Source organism: Cyprinodon tularosa, unplaced genomic scaffold (genome assembly GCF_016077235.1).
Source record: "Cyprinodon tularosa strain WSP-4 unplaced genomic scaffold, ASM1607723v1 ctg344, whole genome shotgun sequence".
Classification (NCBI taxonomy): domain Eukaryota; kingdom Metazoa; phylum Chordata; class Actinopteri; order Cyprinodontiformes; family Cyprinodontidae; genus Cyprinodon; species Cyprinodon tularosa.
Window position 1 is genome coordinate 643,726 of NW_024039057.1, and position 21,008 is coordinate 664,733.

The window sequence follows — 21,008 nt, forward strand, 5'->3', positions numbered from 1 at the left end:
TTAAAACCTAAATCTCTTATGCTTCACCCCCTCTTATGCTAAATCTCCTGCAAAAAAAAGCTCAGTCACAGCTTTCTCAGAAAGTACTCACTAGGCTTCAACTTTCCCACCTTTTATAAGCACACATTTCATGTAGTTTATAGGTACTTTATGGGATATATTGTTTTTTTAACAAATAAAAATCTCAATTGTCTGAACTGTATCTCCACCAGCTTTTGTTTGTCTCTGCAAAAGGGGTCTGCAACCTTTAAAACCCAAAGCCATTTTACCCAAAGTCCAGATCAATAAAAGTCAATTAGAGCTGCATATATCAAATACATTTTTGATCAAATAAAAACATATTAAAGATGTTCAATGGAAAATTTGTTGCTATTTTAAAAAAACCCAAATTTAATTTGCATTTTCAGGTTTTTAAAATTTCTGGATGTTGGTATCTGTTATGTAAATCAAACATTGTTTCTAAGATAATTATAAAAAAAAAAAAAAAAAAAAAAAAAGATATAAGAACATAAGTGGTTCTTTTAGGGTCATTTTGTTGTGGAAATTCAAAAGCTTCTAGAACTGGCACATTCAACACCACTGGTTCTTTATTTATTTTAGCAAAGATTAAGAGCCGTCTTTAAACCTGTGGCTGCGGAGCTGCAGGTTGCACACCCCTGCTTTAATGGATAGTGCAAGGCCAGGTGTGGACTTTGACTGGACCATTTTAACATGTGCATATTTGCAGCAGGGTCCTGTAGGTTAGATGTGTTCTTGCTTTAGTGATGGCTGAATAACTTCCCCAGCATGTCATCTAGCTTGACCTTCTTCCATAAAGGCCAGATCTGTGGAATACAAGACCATTAGTGCTCCTTTAGACAGGTTTTACCACCAAAGCTCTGGAACTCAGACACCTCATGATCTAAGCTATTAAATCTGAGGGTACGTGTCAAACCAACTTTGATCCAACCCATCATTTAAAAACCCAACAAATATCTCAAAGTATCTCCATCTTTTAAAGGAAGCACCCAGGTCTCAGCTTTTTTTAGCCTCTGCTGGCTTGGCTTTTTTTAAAGGTCCTCATATTGCAACTGTTGTAATTAGGGTATTTGTAATTAGTGCAATTTATTGCTTCGTGTATCCCACTGAGACAGAAGCAGTCAAACACAGAGGTCTTAATTTGCAATATTACACACTGTGTAATTGGGAATTTGTTTTCCTTGCGTCCCTCGGAGACACGCAGACGGGCACGTGTAGAACCGGAGTGGACAGGGAAGCCAGGGTTGAGTTTCAGGAATGAGCAGGTGCAACGCCGGAGCTGGAGTGGCTTTTATGTAATTAGCCCTCACTCCACATTATTAAAAAAAAAAAGCGGCTAATCACAAGCTTGTCGGCCTGCCGGACAGGGACAGGACGTCTGTGCTGTAATTTGGCGCTCCTTGCAGGTCAGCTTAGAGCTGTAGAGTTCTATTCAATATCTTCAGCTGCCTCCTAATTTCAAGTGTAGAAATAGGCTCTACCTTCAACTAGATGCGACAAGGAAATAAGAATAATAATGCCAAGCCCCATATGGAATGAGATATAGACCCTTATTGGCTGGAGCGCTGATATTAACAGCATTATATGTGCAGGTGACAGTGTGGCACCAGCCAATTTCCCTAGATATGAGAAGGAAGAGATTGCAGGTGGGATTTACCCTGTGTGTGGTCAGGGGAGAGGCAGCCGCCACTGGCAGCCATGTTGTCACCTCCCTCCCTTGCTGGTTGTTTGCATTTGAGCCGAAGCTTATCCTTTTCTTGTGCTTCTTCCAGCTTGTGTTTGTCTTCCAGAGGCTCACGCTCATTCTCAGAGCCGGAGAGGACTGTGGACTCTTGACCAGTTTGGGCTTGAGGAGGCCTTGGGGATCCTGGGGGAGCAGAAAGAGAAACTGCTTTTATACAATGTGTGTGTCTGTGAAGTTAGCTGATTTCTACATGAAACAATTCTTAATGTCCAGGAGTACCTAGACCTAGGAGAACAACCTGACAGAAAGGAATAAACACCTGTCACTCTCCTTCCACCGACTCATGTACCAAACCAGCAAAAACATTGGCTTAGCGAGCGGATTATGCTCTCGTTTCATTGTTTTGCTAATTGCTCACCACTGTCATGTGCAATCAAACCCAAACAAACCATATTTGAAAGCAATTAGTTGGTCTGAATGTGGCTGCGGCTGAGGGCGGCCAACAGGATTCTCACCACTGATGGGGGCTCAGAGCGAGCGGTAGACCTCACTCTGACTGCCTCTGGTAGTAAATACCTGTGATGGAAAATATATATATTTTTTTCTTTGCAGTGTTATGGTTGAATCTTCTCAGCTTCCAGAATCATTTACCAGCTGGAGTTAAATTCCCGACATTATAATTGAAAAATATCTTTAAAATTGTCTTTTTATTTGACTAAAACGGCATTTGATGAGAAGACTAAGACCTCAGTAGTTCAGCGCTAACAACCAAAGCAATATATATTCAAGATGGATTTTGTGGATACAAAAAGTTAGCCTTGTGAAACCATCCTGATCTCGCGAGCTTTAAAGGTTTCACTCGCTAATCAGTCTGGAGACTCTCCGTTAAAGATAAAATTTGGAGCCGTTCACCAAACAAACGTCCAATCAGCGTTGGCTTTGAGGCGGGTTGAGGTGTGACGCAACGAGAAGCGCGACAGTTCAGTCTAAAGAACATGGTTTTATCGGAATTACAGAGTATTTCTTCACTGAAAGAAGAGCAAAACACTGCTCTTGAGGCTTTTCTCAGAGGAAAAGATGTTTTTGCTCTTCTCCCGACTGGTTTCGGCAAGAGTTTGATCAATCAATTGGCTCCTCTTCGTCGTCGCTCTGTCAGTGCGTCATATGCTTCGTTGATCTGATTGGTCTATTTGGCCCGTCTATCACCAACATAGGCCAATCAGCTAACCAGTATTTTCGGCCCTTCCCAAAATTACTTCAACTGAAGGTTTCCAGATGGATATGCGGAGCAAATCCATCTGGCAGAGTCAGGTTAACAAAAAGTGACTGGACAACTCAAACACGGTTGGCAACTCCAGGTAAGGTGAAATGAGTAAAAAATTGTGACTTTCACCTGCAGCTAAAACTACACAATATGCATGATTACCAAATTTGAATGAATTGTTTCTTGGCATGAGAAGCACCTTTGGAAACAACTTCCTTAAAATCCCATAATCACTGCTGCCACCCTCTGGTTTAGGAGGGAACTGCTTGCTATGCCAAATAATGTTATAAAATCCTTTAAAAAATTCCTACATCCTGATTATGATATGGATCATCACCAGAATGTAATGGATTATTCCTTGGACTGAGTTAAAGATTTCATTAAAATATAAAACCACTGACGGACAAACACATATCTACTAAAAGCATAACCTCATTGGCGGAGGTAATTAAATGGTTAACTACAAGCATGAGCTACGAGAACAAGCAGAAGATTGCTGCAGTTCTGTGTTTTGGCCACAGAGGGCAGTATCATTAGAAAAACTCAGTAATGCCTCTTTAATGGTTAGTTTATACCGGAGGCTATTCGAAAGAGCTGAGGTCGAACAGCAGCACCGCATGAAGATAGAGGAGCGGAGATCCTTGAAGTTGAAATTATCTGAACTTTTCTATGAAATCGCAACACGGCAGCCAATCAGGGACTGGTTGTAGGTGAAGCTTTTTTCACTTAAAATTGAATATAGAGAAAATAATATTAAAAAGGGTATAAATAAGGAATGGTCTCAAGAGGATTTTAGATGGCTTTAAAAAAAAAGCCGTTTTAATTTAGTCCTAGGACTGTCACTGCCCACTGCCCAGCATAGGGGCTTTCTGTGAGGATAGATTTACAAGGCAGCCCTGACGAATCCTAGCCTGGGTGCCATTCCGAACTTAGTCCCGCCCACAACGTTTCAGGTCAGGAAGTTCGTTCTGGCATTGCTTAATAGTAGCGCGAGTATGCTCGCACAATATCTGGCGGGCCAATCAAATTGTCAGGGCGGGCTTTAGACGATGATGGACAGATGATCAACAGTAACGTAATCAACCACGTCACCAAAGCGCACTTGGGTGACAACAACAATGGCTGCCGCTGGAGAGTTGAGGTGTGTAGATTCTGCTATTAGGTCTGTTCTAGAAGATATCGACAGCAAATTAATTTTAAAGGAGGAAAAGAGAAACGCGATCAAGGCTCATCTTCTTATTCTAGGCGTGAAACTGCACGCTTTGATTTTTGTTGACAACAACTGTGCCTGGCTTAACATACGTCACGCACTCCGTTGCTCTTATTGAACCAAAATCGACTCTTTTTTTTCAGAGCTTCTGGGGCTTTTCAAAAAAAAAAAAATGGTTTCCCAAGGCGATTTAAAAGTTGATCATGAAGAAAAATTTTGCAGCAGGCTGTGATGTTAAGTTTCACCTGTGCTTTTATTGTGAAATGCCGACAACAAGACCTTGACAGGTAATGAGATGGGGTTGCCGGGGGTAACAGCAGCTGAGGGTCTGGAAGGCTGGTGATTTACTAAATATTAAACAATCATTCCAGCCACTAAATAATATAAACATGCCAACTATTATACTTAATACCAGCACAGGAAGGACATGTGATGTCATGCAATAACATATCAGGAAACAGGGAAACAACTAAACATCTGCTGGGATGGTGACGTCATCGGTCGTATTAAAAATAATTAATGTTAAAAACAGAATCAGCACAAATAACACTTTTACCTGCATATATGAAGTAGCACTGAAAAAGTAGGCTACGGTATATAAATTTGATTCAATTGAAATCTAAATAGGGGAATATTTGATTACTGGGTGACCTAAAAAATTATCTTTACTATCTCTGAAACAACAGCAGCACATTTTATTTATTTTTTTTTTTTACATATTACCATTTCAAATGCACAAAGCTGCACTAATGAAGCAATAATCACTTAGCCTGTTAGCTGAGTTTTTTTTTTTTTTTTTTTTTTTTTTTTTTTCATCAGTGGCATCTGTAACACAGTGCATCTGAAATGCAGAGCGTTGAACTACTGCGGGGTTCGTGGAAATAAAGCCCTCACTCTGAATAATCGTAAATGAAAGAAAAGAGTAAATATTTACCAAAACGATTTTTTTTCAGGTTAATTTCACAAATTTACAAGAAAAAATTGACATTTTCTGATAAGAAAAAAAGTTAATTTACAAAATTTTCCCTTTTTTTTTTTTTTTTACATCAGTGGCATCTGTAACACAGTGCATCTGCTGAAATGCAGAGCGTTGAACTACTGCGGGGTTCGTGGAAATAAAGCCCTCACTCTGAATAATCGTAAATGAAAGAAAAGAGTAAATATTTACCAAAACGATTTTTTTTCAGGTTAATTTCACAAATTTACAAGAAAAAATCGACATTTTCTGATAAGAAAAAAAGTTAATTTACAAAATTTTCCCTTTTTTTTTTTTTTTTTTTTTTTTACATCAGTGGCATCTGTAACACAGTGCATCTGCTGAAATGCAGAGCGTTGAACTACTGCGAGGTTCGTGGAAATAAAGCCCTCACTCTGAATAATCGTAAATGAAAGAAAAGAGTAAATATTTACCAAAACGATTTTTTTTCAGGTTAATTTCACAAATTTACAAGAAAAAATTGACATTTTCTGATAAGAAAAAAAGTTAATTTACAAAATTTTCCCTTTTTTTTTTTTTTTTTTTTTTTTACATCAGTGGCATCTGTAACACAGTGCATCTGCTGAAATGCAGAGCGTTGAACTACTGCGGGGTTCGTGGAAATAAAGCCCTCACTCTGAATAATCGTAAATGAAAGAAAAGAGTAAATATTTACCAAAACGATTTTTTTTCAGGTTAATTTCACAAATTTACAAGAAAAAATTGACATTTTCTGATAAGAAAAAAAGTTAATTTACAAAATTTTCCCTTTTTTTTTTTTTTTTTTTTTTTTACATCAGTGGCATCTGTAACACAGTGCATCTGCTGAAATGCAGAGCGTTGAACTACTGCGGGGTTCGTGGAAATAAAGCCCTCACTCTGAATAATCGTAAATGAAAGAAAAGAGTAAATATTTACCAAAACGATTTTTTTTCAGGTTAATTTCACAAATTTACAAGAAAAAATTGACATTTTCTGATAAGAAAAAAAGTTAATTTACAAAATTTTCCCTTTTTTTTTTTAGAAAATCTGAAAAACTTATTTCAAAATGTCAGAACTTTGGGTCAGGAAAGTATTGCTACTTTATAAGGTCATGTTTTGGTTTTTCCCTAAAAACTTCAAAAGAACCAACTTCAATATCTGCAAAACTGGTTGCCATTTTTTTCTCACAGTTGCAAAATTTTAAGTCTAAAGTTTTTTCTAGAACGATGGTTCGGGACACAGAGATGTTCCTGTCCCTCCCATGTAGTTGGTATCCTTGGAAACCAAGGGTTCATAACTTCCCGACAACTATGACGCAAATGACACAAGAATGTTTCCACAGATTATTTACACTGCAAAAAATAAATCTAAAGTCATTTTTTCTCAAAATAAGTGCATTATTTCTTGAATTGAGGAGGTAAGTGGGACACTTTGCCAATGGAACAAGACTATTTAAATTTAAAACAAGACTAAACAATTGCTTTTTTTATATTAAGTGCATATTATCTAAGTATCTTTAGGAGGAAAAACACTCATTCCATTTGCAACTCATATTAGGGTAAATACACTTAAATTAAGACATTTTTATTTATTTCTAGGTTGTTGTTTTTTTGCTGTGTAGGTGGTAGCCATGGTTACCTTACCAATGGTTGTCACCGGTTTAGCATATACAGCACCAAAGATCAAAGGCTCTGTCATGTGCAGGAGGAGGCCTTCAATTAATTTAAGCACCTTTATTTGATCAGACTTCTTTTATTTGCTAAAGTATACCAAATTATGCTTCAATTGATTCAATCCAAATATACTAAAGATGTTGATAAATGAATTCTAATACAGCTGCTAGGTTTAAAAAAAAGGTTTTATTGTATTTATTTAGAAAAAATCTTTAAGCAAACTAAATTTTTTATCACTTTTTTTTTTTTTTTGCTTAATTCCAAACCAGATATGATCCTGGTTCCACTGAAATAAAACTTACCTTAACACTAAATACAAGAAAAGTTTATATTTAGACAAAAATTGTGGAGCAACACCTGATTATTTCAGTTATAATTTCATGTGGAAATTGCTTTTTAAACCTTTAGAGCTTAACAGGTTATAGCAATGGATCCCAAACTGGAGGGTTGCGCCCCCCTAGGGGTAAGTAATGTAATTGCATGGGGACAGGTGGTAATGAACAAAATAATTAACACAGGTTGAAATGATTCTAGTTATTTAGTCATTGAAATGTTGAACTCTGTTACACTGTAGAATACACAATTAAATCTAAAATAATTACACTTTATAGGTAGAAATTTAGCTTTTAAAGGAGATATTTTAGATATTGCAATATTTACTTTACTGCTGTTGATTTTTCATTGTAAAAAGTTTAATTTGAATCCTTCATAAAAAAAAATACTTTACCTCAAAATAGGCTTCTGTACGTTTGTTATAAAGTCTGTTTCTGAGGCAGTTCGACAGACAGCAGCTGCTTTAAGGAAAGAGCACAAATATTTATGACCAACTGTAAAATGTCACAGTCTGGGCAAAACTTAAAAAAATAAAATAAAAAGGCTGCACCATTTCTGTTCCCCACCTCTCCCGGTTAAATTTAAATCACATCCTTTCACAACATTTGTCAAACTCGAGGTGCAAAATCTAACAAGACAGTAAGTTGTGAGACTGGAAAGACGAGGAGGGCTAATTAGTGATCTTGCCTCTCTGTGACTTGTTTCTTCAAAAGGCCAGTTTCTCGTCGGCTCCCTCAAATGTCACCGCGAGTCTCCGGGCTTCTGGCCCCGCTGCTGGCTTCCTCCACTAACAAGCGGACTGAGGCCGCAGAGACGGCTCAATTTGTGTTAACTTATCCCCGACGAGGACAACGTTAGCAGTGAAATCCTGTGGGGGTCTGCCCCCGTGTTTTCCAACCCATTATGTTTGAAGTGGGTTGATAAACAAACAATTGTTTTCTTTGCAGCCTTTTTCAAAGATGGTCCTGATAAAGATTTTGCTGTTGGACTCTCATGTAAGCTGAGTGGTATAAAGACCCAGGAGATAACCAAATCCCCCTCTTCCTCCTTCCACCTCTCACACCCGAGGGATAAATTGACGGTGAAAAAGCTGAAGGGCTAAACCGTGCCCACACTTCTGGCCCTAGAGAGCTGCAGAAAACACAAACAGGGCCGAATAAAGAGCGACATGGTTCTCCTCAAGTTTCCTAATCGCAAATATGTATAGAAAATGGATCCGACCAGTCCGACTCCATCACACAAAGGATCGAAAGTAACAGTCTGTGACAGTTTGATGAAAAAAAAAAACAACAACAACCAAGCGGCCCTACAGGGATCCAATCTTAACAGGAGGATTATTATATGATGTTATTGTTTAACACCTGTTATAAGGGGATCTATTGAAGGCTTAGATAAGAGATTAGAAAGAAAACAACAACCTTCAAAATCAATAGAGATGTTAAATTACATATTTCAACACAGAGGTTAAAGTATAATGAATTCATGCCTAATTATCAGGAAGATATATAAAAAAAAAACAAATTCTAAACAAAAGACAAAAGTGATTCTCATAGCTTAAAAAAACTTCTCAATATAAGAACATAGAGGGGTGTAAGGAGATCTTCACAACAGCTAAGACAACTTGACATTTACCCATAAGTTAGCTCCTAAGTCTTTTCTTATTAAATGTCATTAAGCATCTATGCAGGGTTTTACGCTATAATACTTTGAAACAGTCTCATATTGGAATAGATATTTTGCTTCCACGCAACCAGAGGTTCATGTTGTCTTTCAAATCAATCATCATCTTTTAAAGCCATTTTGCATGGGATCTTTTACATTTATCTCTAAATATTTAAGATCTATAGGAAACGGATAAAGTATTTATCACATTTTTTATTCAAACATAATGTTAATCACTTTTATATATCTGAAAATGGCTGCTGTTGTTTATGAGAAAGACCCAGAAACTGCAAAAGGGGAAAACCAATATGGCAGCAGGAAGCGGTTTCTACAGGATTAAACGCTCCTCTCCTAATCTTTTTAAAAAAATCTAGAAACATCGGTATTTGAGTGTTTAGTTTTTTTTAATATGACTTGGAGTCATTAGTTGTTTTAGGTCAAAATATTCTAAGAAAAGACAATGCTAACCTTTAGCCTTCTGTCTTTTAATCTGTTGTTCAGGGTGATAAATATCTACATTGTTCATCATATATTAATGCAAATGTTTAGTTGTACATTTATATAAAAGTAAGTATTTATTGTTATATGCACAACGGCAGCCCGACTCCTAAAGGGGATGTGTCAAATTGGAAAAAACGAATTTCCCCATTGAGGAACAATAAAGAGATTTACATTACTCCCTCCCTCCCTCCCTCCATCTTCCTCCGCTTATCCGGGGTCGGGTCGCGGGGGCAGCAGCTTAAGAAGGGAGGCCCAGACTTCCCTCTCCCCAGCCACTTCTTCCAGCTCTTCAGGAGGAACCCCAAGGCGTTCCCAGGCCAGCCGAGAAACCTAGTCACTCCAGCGTGTCCTGGGTTTTCCCCGGGGCCTCCCCCCGGTGGGACGTGCCCGGAACACCTCACCAGGGAGGCCTCCAGGAGGCATCCTAACCAGATGCCCGAGCCACCTCAACTGGCTCCTCTCGACGTGGAGGAGCAGCGGCTCTACTCCGAGTCCCTCCCGGATGAACGAGCTTCTCACCCTATCTCTAAGGGAGAGCCCAGCCACCCTACGGAGGAAACCCATTTCGGTCGCTTGTATCCACGATCTCGTTCTTTTGGTCATGACCCAGAGTTCATGACCATAGATGAGGGTAGGAACGTAGATCGACCGGTAAATCGAGAGCTTCGCTTTTTGACTGAGCTCTCTCTTCACCACGACGGACCGGTACAGCACCCGCTTCACGGCAGACGCTGAACCAATCCGCCTGTCGATCTCCCGCTCCCTTCGTCCCTCATTCGTGAACAAGATCCCAAGATACTTAAACTCCTCCACTTGGGGCAGGACACCCCTCCTGACCTGGAGAAGGCACTCTACCCTTTTCCGGCTCAAGACCATGGCCTCGGATTTGGAGGCACTGATCCCCATCCCGGCCGTTTCACACTCGGCTGCGAACCGATCCAGCGAGAGCTGCAGATCACGACCTGATGAAGCCAATAGGACCACATCATCTGCAAAAAGCAGAGACGCAATCCTAAGGCCACCAAAACGGATCCCCTCAACACCTTGGCTGCGCCTAGAAATTCTGTACATGAAGGTAATGAACAGAATCTGTGACAAAGGGCAGCCCTGGCGGAGTCCAACTCTCACCGGAAACGAGCCCGACTTACTGCCGGCAATGCGGACCAGACTCTGACACCGGTCATACAGGGACCTGAAAGCCCGTATCAAAGGGCCCGGTACCCCGTACTCCCGGAGAACCCCCCACAGGGCCCCCAGAGGGACACGGTCGAACGCCTTCTCCAAGTCCACAAAGCACATGTAGACTGGTTGGGCGAACTCCCATGCACCCTCCAGGACCCTGCTGAGGGTGTAGAGCTGGCCCAGCGTTCCACGACCAGAACGGAAACCACACTGCTCTTCCTGAATTACATTACATTACATTAAAGTAATTATAGCTTCAATGTAAGATGTGATATAAAAGTTATGCGTTAATCCATCTTTTTGCCAACTCCATTTACATTAATGTTGGCGCCGCCCAAGTTCTTGTGAGTTCTCGAATAGGCTTGCGCTTTGGCAGGAAACTGCTATGTGTCCCTGGAAATTCCAGAGCGACGGTGCAGAAGCATACCAGCAAAACTGGTTCATGACCAGACCCAAGCAACATTTTATGAATGTCGAATGCAGAAGTATAATCTGCCCTTTTAAATTCTGCCCCATAATCGTACATACTGTACACACATAGCTTTTTTACTAAGAAAGCCAAAATCTCACTTTTACTTTCTTAAATATTCCGGTTTGAGAGGTTAATGAACATTTGGACTCACCAGGAGAGCTGTGGTTTATCAATAGAAAAAAAAATTTCTTACAACTAGGGCTGAAACAATCAGATTCATTGTAATTAATCAATTATTGAAATAATCATCAACTAATTCAGTAATCAATTCATTGTTAATTTGTCGTATAGAGAGTCTAAAACATGCCTGACAGAGCTGACAGAGCGACCCAGATAGAGATGTGATTATACCGAAATAAAAAAATAAAAAGTCAACACTTTGCATTTAGGATAAAAAAAATGTTTTTATCTGTAAATATGCTCGATCCAGAATTCCTCAAGTGGAAAAGTTTTAGTTCCACCTGGTTTAATTTAAAAAAGAACATTGTAAATGAACCTTTGGCTATCCGATTATTTATCCATCAAGGGGGAAAAAAATTGACAGATGAATTAATTGGCAAAATTACCATTAGTGTCAGCCCTACTCACAACTACAACTTGCGTAATAATTGGATGGGCCCCATTTCACAAAGCAGGGTTAGTAGCAACCCAGAGTAAATTCTGAGGTGATTTCCTGTATACCATCACTTATCGATTTCAGAGAGCAAAGAAGCTATTGCCCCGATTAAAATGATGGCAACAGATTACTGCATTGAACAACCTGGCTCAGTAGCAGCATTTCTTTAAGCTTTCTTGTCCTGTAATCAATATTTCATGTTTTATTTATCAAATTCTTCAATTATTTTCTAGTAAAATAAAGAGGAACAGATTTCAAAATTTCCCCAGTAGGGTTATTGTTTTTACTGGTTTATGTTTTGCTTCTATATTTTTTATTAGTGTTTCACCGATACCGATACCAGTATCGGACGGGGCCCCGATACTGCCCTAAAATGGTGGTATCGGTATCGGCGAGTACCAACAAATAGGGCACCGATACCATTTTGAGAGCCATAAGTTTATTCAACTATTTTCACCCATTCCAGGTAGGCAATAAAAAGCTCTACTGGATTCACTTTGTATTAGATTTTTTTCCTGCTTCACAAAGGAAGGCAGCAGCTTGACAAAGCCATGATGGCAATTATTTTACATTATTATGGTATCGGCCGATACTGCACAGCCAGGTATCGGGTATCGGTATCGGGGCCAAAAAATGGCATCGGCGCAACACTATTTTTTATACTTTTTTGTTGTAACTTTAAAAACAGATTTATTTTTATCTTTAATTAGAAAAAACAAAACTGCCATAATAGAGGGACATTACTAGGGTTATGGTTTTGTTTTTTGTTTTTATTAATACACTCAATTTCCTACTCTTCATGAAGGCTTTTGAACCGCTCTTTGTCTGACCCGTTACCCAGAGCCTGTTTACCTTGGGAGACCCTACCAATAACATAGCCTCTGGGATCATCCGGGCACTGAAACCCCACCACCACGTTAAGGTGGCGGTTCAAGGGGGGATGGTGTTTGTGTGTGTGTGTGGGTGTGTGTTTTTTTTTTTTTTTTTTTTTTGTGTGTTTAATTTTTTGTGTGTTTTGTTTTTTAATGTTTTTTTTTTCTTTTTTTATGTTTTTTTTTTTTTATTGTAATTTTTTTAGAATTATTTTTCTCATTTTTTATCTCTCAATCTCTTGTTGTAATCGTAGGCACATTAGCGGAGCTTTCGGGGTTGTAGGTTTTGTTGTTCAGGGGTAGCTTTGACTCCAACGCTAAATTCGTCTTCTCCTTCTGTGTATTTCTCATAGATGTAGAACATTGTGACAAATATCGGGTGCACAGTCTATAGTTTCAATTGTTACATTTTCATCTTCTGCCTTAAATATCAACTGACTTTTAGTGTTGTCCTCAATCATCTTGAGGGTCTTCATCGGTTCCCTGACTTTTACTTTTGTCCTCAATTGTGACTTGATTTAGGGCAATATCTGGACAGACCATTTCATTTTTTGAATGTCTTCTGCTTTGGAGATATCTTCACTGTCCAGTATTTCATTTAACCAGGTGTCAAAATCTTCATCTGTGATGCTTTCATCTTGAGGGTCTTCATCGGTTCTCTGACTTTTAGTTTTGTCCTCAATTGTGACTTGATTTAGGGCAATATCTGGACAGACCATTTCAAGTATTTGAATGTCTTCTGCTTTGGAGATATCTTCACTGTCCAGTATTTCATTTAACCAGGTGTCAAAATCTTCATCTGTGATGCTTTCATCTTGAGGGTCTTCATCGGTTCTCTGACTTTTAGTTTTGTCCTCAATTGTGACTTGATTTAGGGCAATATCTGGACGGACCATTTCAAGTATTTGAATGTCTTCTGCTTTGGAGATATCTTCACTGTCCAGTATTTCATTTAACCAGGTGTCAAAATCTTCATCTGTGATGCTTTCATCTTGAGGGTCTTCATCGGTTCCCTGACTTTTACTTTTGTCTTCAATTGTGACTTGATTTAGGGCAATATCTGGACGGACCATTTCAAGTATTTGAATGTCTTCTGCTTTGGAGATATCTTCACTGTCCAGTATTTCATTTAACCAGGTGTCAAAATCTTCATCTGTGATGCTTTCATCTTGAGGGTCTTCATCGGTTCTCTAACTTTTAGTTTTGTCCTCAATTGTGACTTGATTTAGGGCAATATCTGGACAGACCATTTCATTTATTTCAATGTCTTCTGCTTTGGAGATATGATCTTCACTGTCCATAAATTCATTTAACCAGGTGTCAAAATCTTCATCTGATATGCTTTCATCTTGAGGGTCTTCATCGGTTCCCTGACTTTTAGTTTTGTCCTCATTTGTGACTTGATTTAGGGCAATATCTGGACAGACCATTTCATTTATTTGAATGTCTTCTGCTTTGGAGATATGATCTTCACTGTCCAGTATTTCATTTAACCAGGTGTCAAAATCTTCATCTGTGATGCTTTCATCTTGAGGGTCTTCATCGGTTCCCTGACTTTTAGTTTTGTCCTCATTTGTGACTTGATTTAGGGCAATATCTGGACAGACCATTTCATTTATTTGAATGTCTTCTGCTTTGGAGATATGATCTTCACTGTCCGTAAATTCATTTAACCAGGTGTCAAAATCTTCATCTGATATGCTGTCATCTTGAGAGTCTTCATCAGTTCCCTGACTTTTAGTTTTGTCCTCATTTGTGACTTGATTTAGGGAAATATCTGGACAGACCATTTCATTTATTTGAATGTCTTCTGCTTTGGAGATATCATCTTCACTGTCCGTAATTTCATTTAACCAGGTGTTAAAATCTTCATCTGTCATGCTTTCGTCTTGAGGGTCTACATCGGTTCCCTGACTTTTAGTTTCGTCATCAGTCACTTGATTTATGGCAAAATCCAGAGAGAACAAATCATTTGTTTTAACATCTTCTTCTCTGGAGAAAATATATTTACCTTCTGCTATTTCATCTAAATAGAAGTCAAGTTCTCCCGCTGTCATTTCATTTTCAGAACCTTCAAATATTCCTTCACTTGCAGTCTGGCCTTCCATTGCAACTCCATTTAGGTGAAATTCTGCGTCGACAAAAGAGTTTGTTTTACCATCTTCTTCAGAGGAATTAACTAAGCTGTTTAGTATGTTATCTAAACAGAAGCCAAATCCCTCCATCATATTATTTTGAGCATCTTTAAAGGTTCGTTGTCTTTCGGTTCGGTCCTCCATTGTAACTCTATTTGTGTCCAAATCTGGGAAGACACATTGATTTGTTTCACCCTCTTTGAAGAAAGTATCTACCTGGTTTAGTATTTGACCTAAACATTTGTCAAATTCCTCCTTTATCTTGATTTCCTTTTGCGGGCCTTCAGAAGTACCTTGCTCTGCTCTACCTTCATTCAGGGTGAAATCTGGGTAGGTACAATTATTTGTTTCAACCTCTTTGAAGAAAGTATCTACAACGTTTAGTATTGGACCTAAACTAGCGTCAAGTTCCTCCTTTATCTTGAGTTCCTGTCGAGGGTCTTCAGAAGAACATTGCTCTGCTGTACCTTCATTCAGGGTGAAATCTGGGTAGAAACATTGATTTGTTTCACAGTCTTTGAAGAAAGTATCTACCTGGTTTAGTATTTGACCTAAACATTTATCAAATTCCTCCTTTATCTTGATTTCCTTTTGAGGGTCTTCAGAAGTACCTTGCTCTGCTGTACCTTCATTCAGGGTGAAATCTGGGTTGACACATTGATTTGTTTCACCGTCTTTGAAGACAGTATCTACCTGGTTTAGTATTTGACCTAAACATTTATCAAATTCCTCCTTTATCTTGATTTCCTTTTGAGGGTCTTCAGAAGAACATTGCTCTTCTGTACCTTCATTCAGGGTGAAATCTGGGTTGACACATTGATTTGTTTCACCGTCTTTGAAGACAGTATCTACCTGGTTTAGTATTTGACCTAAACATTTATCAAATTCCTCCTTTATCTTGATTTCCTTTTGAGGGTCTTCAGAAGTACCTTGCTCTACTGTACCTTCATTCAGGATGAAATCTGGGTTGACACATTGATTTGTTTCACCGTCTTTGAACACAGTATCTACCTGGTTTAGTATTTGACCTAAACATTTGTCAAATTCCTCCTTTATCTTGATTTCCTTTTGAGGGTCTTCAGAAGTACCTTGCTCTGCTGTACCTTCATTCAGGGTGAAATCTGGGTTGATCAATTTATTTGCTTTACCATCCTCTTCTCTGGGGTAATCATCTCTGTGTAGTATTTTTTCTAAATATGCGTCAAGTTCCATCTTTTTCCTGATTTTATTGTGAAGTGATCCATTAGTTGTATTTTTTGTCTTTTCAAAGTTACTTTCATCACTTTTCCTGCTGGGTTCAACATTCCCCAAGGTCAAAACATTACCTGTGCATTGAAAGTTGATCCCCTCATCCTGGGAACTATGGTCAGGCATTGCATTTTCTTCACTGAAGTAGGAAAATAGCTTTTTCATTCCCTTAGTAACAAGGGCCCCAACAGCAAAACCAACAATAAATGCCATGCTAACTTGTTATCTGAAGTAATTGTAATCTAACGTCACTGAGAAATAGTTTCTCTCCAAGTAGATGTTACCTCTTGACTGGGCTAGTAGCAACTGAACCAGTGTCCAGTGTTCTGGAATACCAATAACATCACAATGTAATCTAAGACCACCCCTATGGAATCTAAGACCACGGCCCTTTGGAATCTAATACCACGCCCACGGCTTTAGAACTAAAGCCGTGGGCGTGGTATTAGTTCAGAGCAACCATGGCAATGCAGGAATATACTTTTCCTAACAATTATAGGAATTTACACGATTATTGGTGTAGAGTGTGATTTAAGTTCAGAAATGGGTTCTATATGACTGGTGGGTCTGAGGATATCACTAAGAGCAACAGCCACCAACCATTTTTTTTAATAAAAGTCTCACTTCATCATTGGTAGTTATATAACCAGGTATATACGCCTGTCAATTTTCTGTTATCCAGGTCGTGGCAACCACAAACAGGCTTAAAAGGTGCAGTAGGTGATATTTTCTAATGCATTTTATACCATGTGGCTTAAAGGGGAACACCGTTTTTCTTTTACACTTTGTGGCCTTGATTTTACGTTATTACATCATATTAGTTTTTAACCTTCTTGCTGCAAGGCAGCAGTGCTACCTACTGCTCCACTGAGCAGCGCTGCAAAAACCCATCATAGAAAACCAGAATTCCTTATTTTTAATCTTATTGCCTGATATCCTTGTATAACACGACTGTATTCTATGATTCAAACTCTCCCTGTTCGCTGTGTAGTCACACTTAAAAAAAAAAAGAAATGTTGCTCTTGAAGGGATAACATTTCTCATGTCACATCACAGTCTTCCACGTGATTATTTTTCTTACATCTTGGAGAACCGAGGATTTCAGTGGCAAGCTGAGAGATATCTCCATAAATACAGTTGTTATTTTCCCGCACAGTCTGTCATTTACAAATTTAGCAGGTTGTTAAATTCCCTGTCTAGCAAGCTGACACAGCCCCGCTGCCGTGAATGCAGAGTGGTGCTTGTGACAAAGAGGTGTGTGAATGCTGAATAGTTATCAAGCATCTGCTGCAGCTGAGGATAAAAAAAGGAGGCGGGGTGTATTGTGTCTTTGTGTGGGTGTGAGCTAAAGAAATAAAGAAAAAAAAAACTGCTCATCTCAAGTGTGTCGGCTTCCACTGGACAAAGCTGTAAACAGACCTTCAGCACATTCAATAGTTGCTGGAAACTTGATATAGGACCTGCCAAGCATTTAAGATACTTTGGTGGTAATTAAGGAATGTCAGATACAAGGAAACTGGAGCATCAGTTTTACTCAGAATATAATCATCTCCGTTCTTCTGTAACTCCAGTTGAAACCAAATATTTATGTAGAGTTTATAACTACATAATTTCTCACTGTTTGAGGGTAAATGAAGCCTTTTTTAGGTCAGTTAGAAATACTTTCTAAATGCCAGAATAAAGAGATTAACTTTATAAATAGTTCTTTATTTAATATCGGATGAAAAATATATCTCCTAAATATTTATGGTATGTTTCTAGAATACTTTCACAGTTGTTTTCTTAAAATTTGGCCCATTCCTCCTGACAACATTGTAGAAACTCCAAGTTGGACCGCTTTTTCTGCAGATGTAGGCTTGTCATTAAGGCCCAATGACATTTGGAGTTTTAATCAACATGATTTTACGTTTCTTTTAAATTAATATCCTTTATAAATAATAAACAAAGCTTGAAAGGAAGAAATTTACAAAAAAACATTAAAAGTATATTGAAGGATTTTTGCAAAAAAAAAAAGCACATAAATAACCCTGTACCCGCTCCCAAGAGCGTGCACGAGCCCATTTCTCCCCGTGCACACTCTGTTTAAAAGTTGCTGTTTGCATCGCTCATGCATGCTTGCTTTCCAAAAGAAGATTGGACATTTTTCCACTATGTCAGACTCAATTAGCATGCAAAACTTTACCTGTCGAGTAGAAAATTTGCAACCAAGGCCGATCAATCTAAAGGGTATTATTTTAAATGTAAAGACTTTATGAGGGTTGAAGTATTTCTTCAATTTGTTGCATTTTGTAAATTTGGCGGAAAATACTGCCAATGTGACACATTGTTGAAAGCAACTAATTAAAACAAACTACATTCTTGAAGAAATAGTGAGCACTAGGTGTCATACATTTCACTTTAAAATCCTTTATTGCATTTCAGAGTCTTTGAACTCTGGGTAAAACTTGGATTTTTTTCCCCCACCCCACCTAAAGTGTGATGACTTTTCGTACGTCATTCTAGTTTTGAATCTTTTTCATGTTAGTCGCCTCTCAGGCGATTCGTGAAGCACCTCAGACATTGAAAGCAGTTTGGACCTGTAGCCTGCCAGCTCCTAATTCCCTCCCCTGCTCTTCTGCAAGATACAATCATAGGCTGTCAGAGACATTACTGAGAGCCAGCTCAACTTTTCCCCAACTTTGTGTGAGGCGCTTGCAGCAGAAGCTGCCGCCTGCTTTCTCTCTTTCCTGGCTTGACAGGTGAGATTTATACTGTGCCCCTGTCATCTGCAGGAAGAGAGAGAGATAGACAATACTCTCCGAGCAGAGCTATTTCAGACGCTGGCAAGGCGGCCTCCATCTTTCTCTATATCGCGTCTCCATCTGGTGAAATCTGTAATGCTGTTCAAAAGTATAATGTCAACAGACTGCTCAGATTGATATTGACAGGGAGGAAAATAAAGCACAGAATGTTGTTTTTTTTTTTAAGCTCCAGGAGCTTCAGTTTCAGCAGGAGATGGGGGCAGTGTTGTCCTTTTTCAAATCAAACCAGTCGGATTGTTTGCGAATTAAAAAGAAGACATAAAAAGCTGGGAGGGGTAGAGCACACGCTGTGTTGTGTCTCGCCTCTCCGCCTTACCTGGTTTGACCGCAGAAGATGAGCGTGGGAACTCGCACATCTCGCAGTAAGGCAGCAGGCCGCTGTTGGAGTAGGTGCAGGCCCCGCAGCTCCAGGTCGACGGAGGATCCGGTTGTGGAAGCTTTGTGGGGACGAATGGGCTCAGACTTCCTGGGCTGCTCAGTCTAAGGGTGGACCTACGTTTCCCAGCGAATCGAGGCCCGGCGCACGGGCTGGACTTGGGTGTCCGAAGCTTCTTCAGCTGAGGTGAAAAATCCTGGTCGACTTTTTCAGAGGGCGGGCTTTCAGAGTCGGCCCCGTTACCAGCCGGTTCAGCTGGCTCCATCGGCTCCTCGTCGCCTGTTCTCTTCCTCTTCTTCTCCTTGCTGGCACTTGGCGAGAAGAACGAGCGGATGTCGTGTTGCTTCTCTTTCTCAAACTGATAAAAAACAATGTAAGCTCAGGTTAGAATAACAGTCACTTCACCTCTACAGATGTGGATGTAATCCAGGTACATAGAAATCAAAACACAAATGTTATTTTGTGTTTTTATATTTTATATAGCTGGGTAAATAAAATACAAAAAGAGTGAGATTCAAACCAGCTCTAAGTCTTTTGGGGTGAGGATGCAGGGCGACTGTGAAAATCCTTTTTTCCATCCCATTCTGACAGATGCCAGGCTCTAAATGATGCCACAGCTGCATTTTAGGGTCATACAAATGACCCTTAGCATAATACTACCACCAACATGCTCTAGTGTTATTTGTCTTCCAATTTCGCAAGTAAGGTTTAAATGAGAATGCTTGCGGTCGGATCCCCTTCTTTCCTATGTTTACCGAGCTCCAAACAGGTTTTTTTCTCCCCATAAAGGCCTGCTTTTTATCACACGCCACAAGCACCTCTTCAGTCAGCGAACACAAACGCACACAGATGTATTGCTTGAATTAAAAAGAACAGGCACAAAATTAATTTGAGATTGTGCACCCGTCCGCATGCAGCCTTCACAATTATCTGCCTTTCCTGACTGTTTTTCTTATAAAGTATTTCACTTTAAGAATTTAAATTCACTGATTTTTATGCATTTTTTTCTACCTTTCAGTTATGCAAAATCCATAATGCTAATGTGTAGAAATGACAAGGAGTTAAAGTGCTTGCAAGACACTGTAACAGGTGATTAACATGTGCTCCACGTGTGAAATAATTACAAGAGTTTCAGTGAAACTTTTTTGGAAAACTCACATGGGTGAAGAAAATGTCATCTCTGACATTTACTGTGTTTCCCTCCAGCGGTAGCGTCATCTCACTTGGAGTCCAAGCATTGGCAAAGCTGAGGAACTCCCACTTGTCCTTGTCACCCTCATCAGCCTTCAGGTATTCCTTCCTGCCGTTCAGGGTGCTACCGGTAACTGTTTCCTGGAATTAAAAACAACATTCGGATTTACTCCGTCAGTAGATGTCATTTATTATTTTTTTTCCACAGTCACGCTTCATTCAGACTAAGCGTGACACTCAAACACAAGTTCCAGAAGATTTGCATGAATTAGTCCCAGCATGTTCCCATAATGTCATTGCTGCTACCTTCCTGTTGAGCATGGACCACATGACGTTGTCAAAGGTGCCCTTGGCAATGAGGTAGTGCACGTTGACAGAGGATGTCTGCCCGATGCGGTGAGCGCGGTCTTCCGCCTGCTTCATGTGTCCGGGGTTCCAGTAGAGCTCAGCAAACACCACATGGCTGGCAGCAGTGAAGGTCAAACCCTAGACAGAACAAACACACACCTTACTAGCATAATCTGAGGAAAAAAGACTAAATTCACTCAGATAAAATTAAGAACTCCAGTTCTCTTAATAATACATCATTATAATCTGAATGGCATTTAAGCATTCAAAGTGTCATTTATAAATTTATATATCTTTTTGATATTACCATCAAGCTCATGTTTAGTCCGTGAGTCAGACACCCTGTCTACTTTTAAGGGTAGGCTTAAAACTTTCCATTTTATAAAGCTTATAGTTAGAGTGGCTCAGGTTATCCTGAGCCACTCTGTGTGCGAACTTATTCTCCCACTCTACAGAATCTGTTA

At 39.3% G+C, this 21,008-nt stretch overlaps 1 protein-coding gene across 1 annotated transcript in view; it reads right to left on the reverse strand.

Annotated features, from left to right (window-relative positions):
• zranb3 (zinc finger, RAN-binding domain containing 3) overlaps positions 1-21,008 on the reverse strand; it is a 121,456-nt gene that overhangs the window by 60,617 nt on the left and 39,831 nt on the right. The window contains exons 8-11 of the mRNA XM_038294760.1: positions 20,503-20,682; positions 20,164-20,337; positions 18,946-19,363; positions 1,676-1,885 (exon numbers count right to left, since the gene is read on the reverse strand). Of these exons, the coding sequence (XP_038150688.1) occupies positions 1,676-1,885; positions 18,946-19,363; positions 20,164-20,337; positions 20,503-20,682 (982 nt within the window). The remainder of the gene's footprint in view (positions 1-1,675; positions 1,886-18,945; positions 19,364-20,163; positions 20,338-20,502; positions 20,683-21,008) is intronic.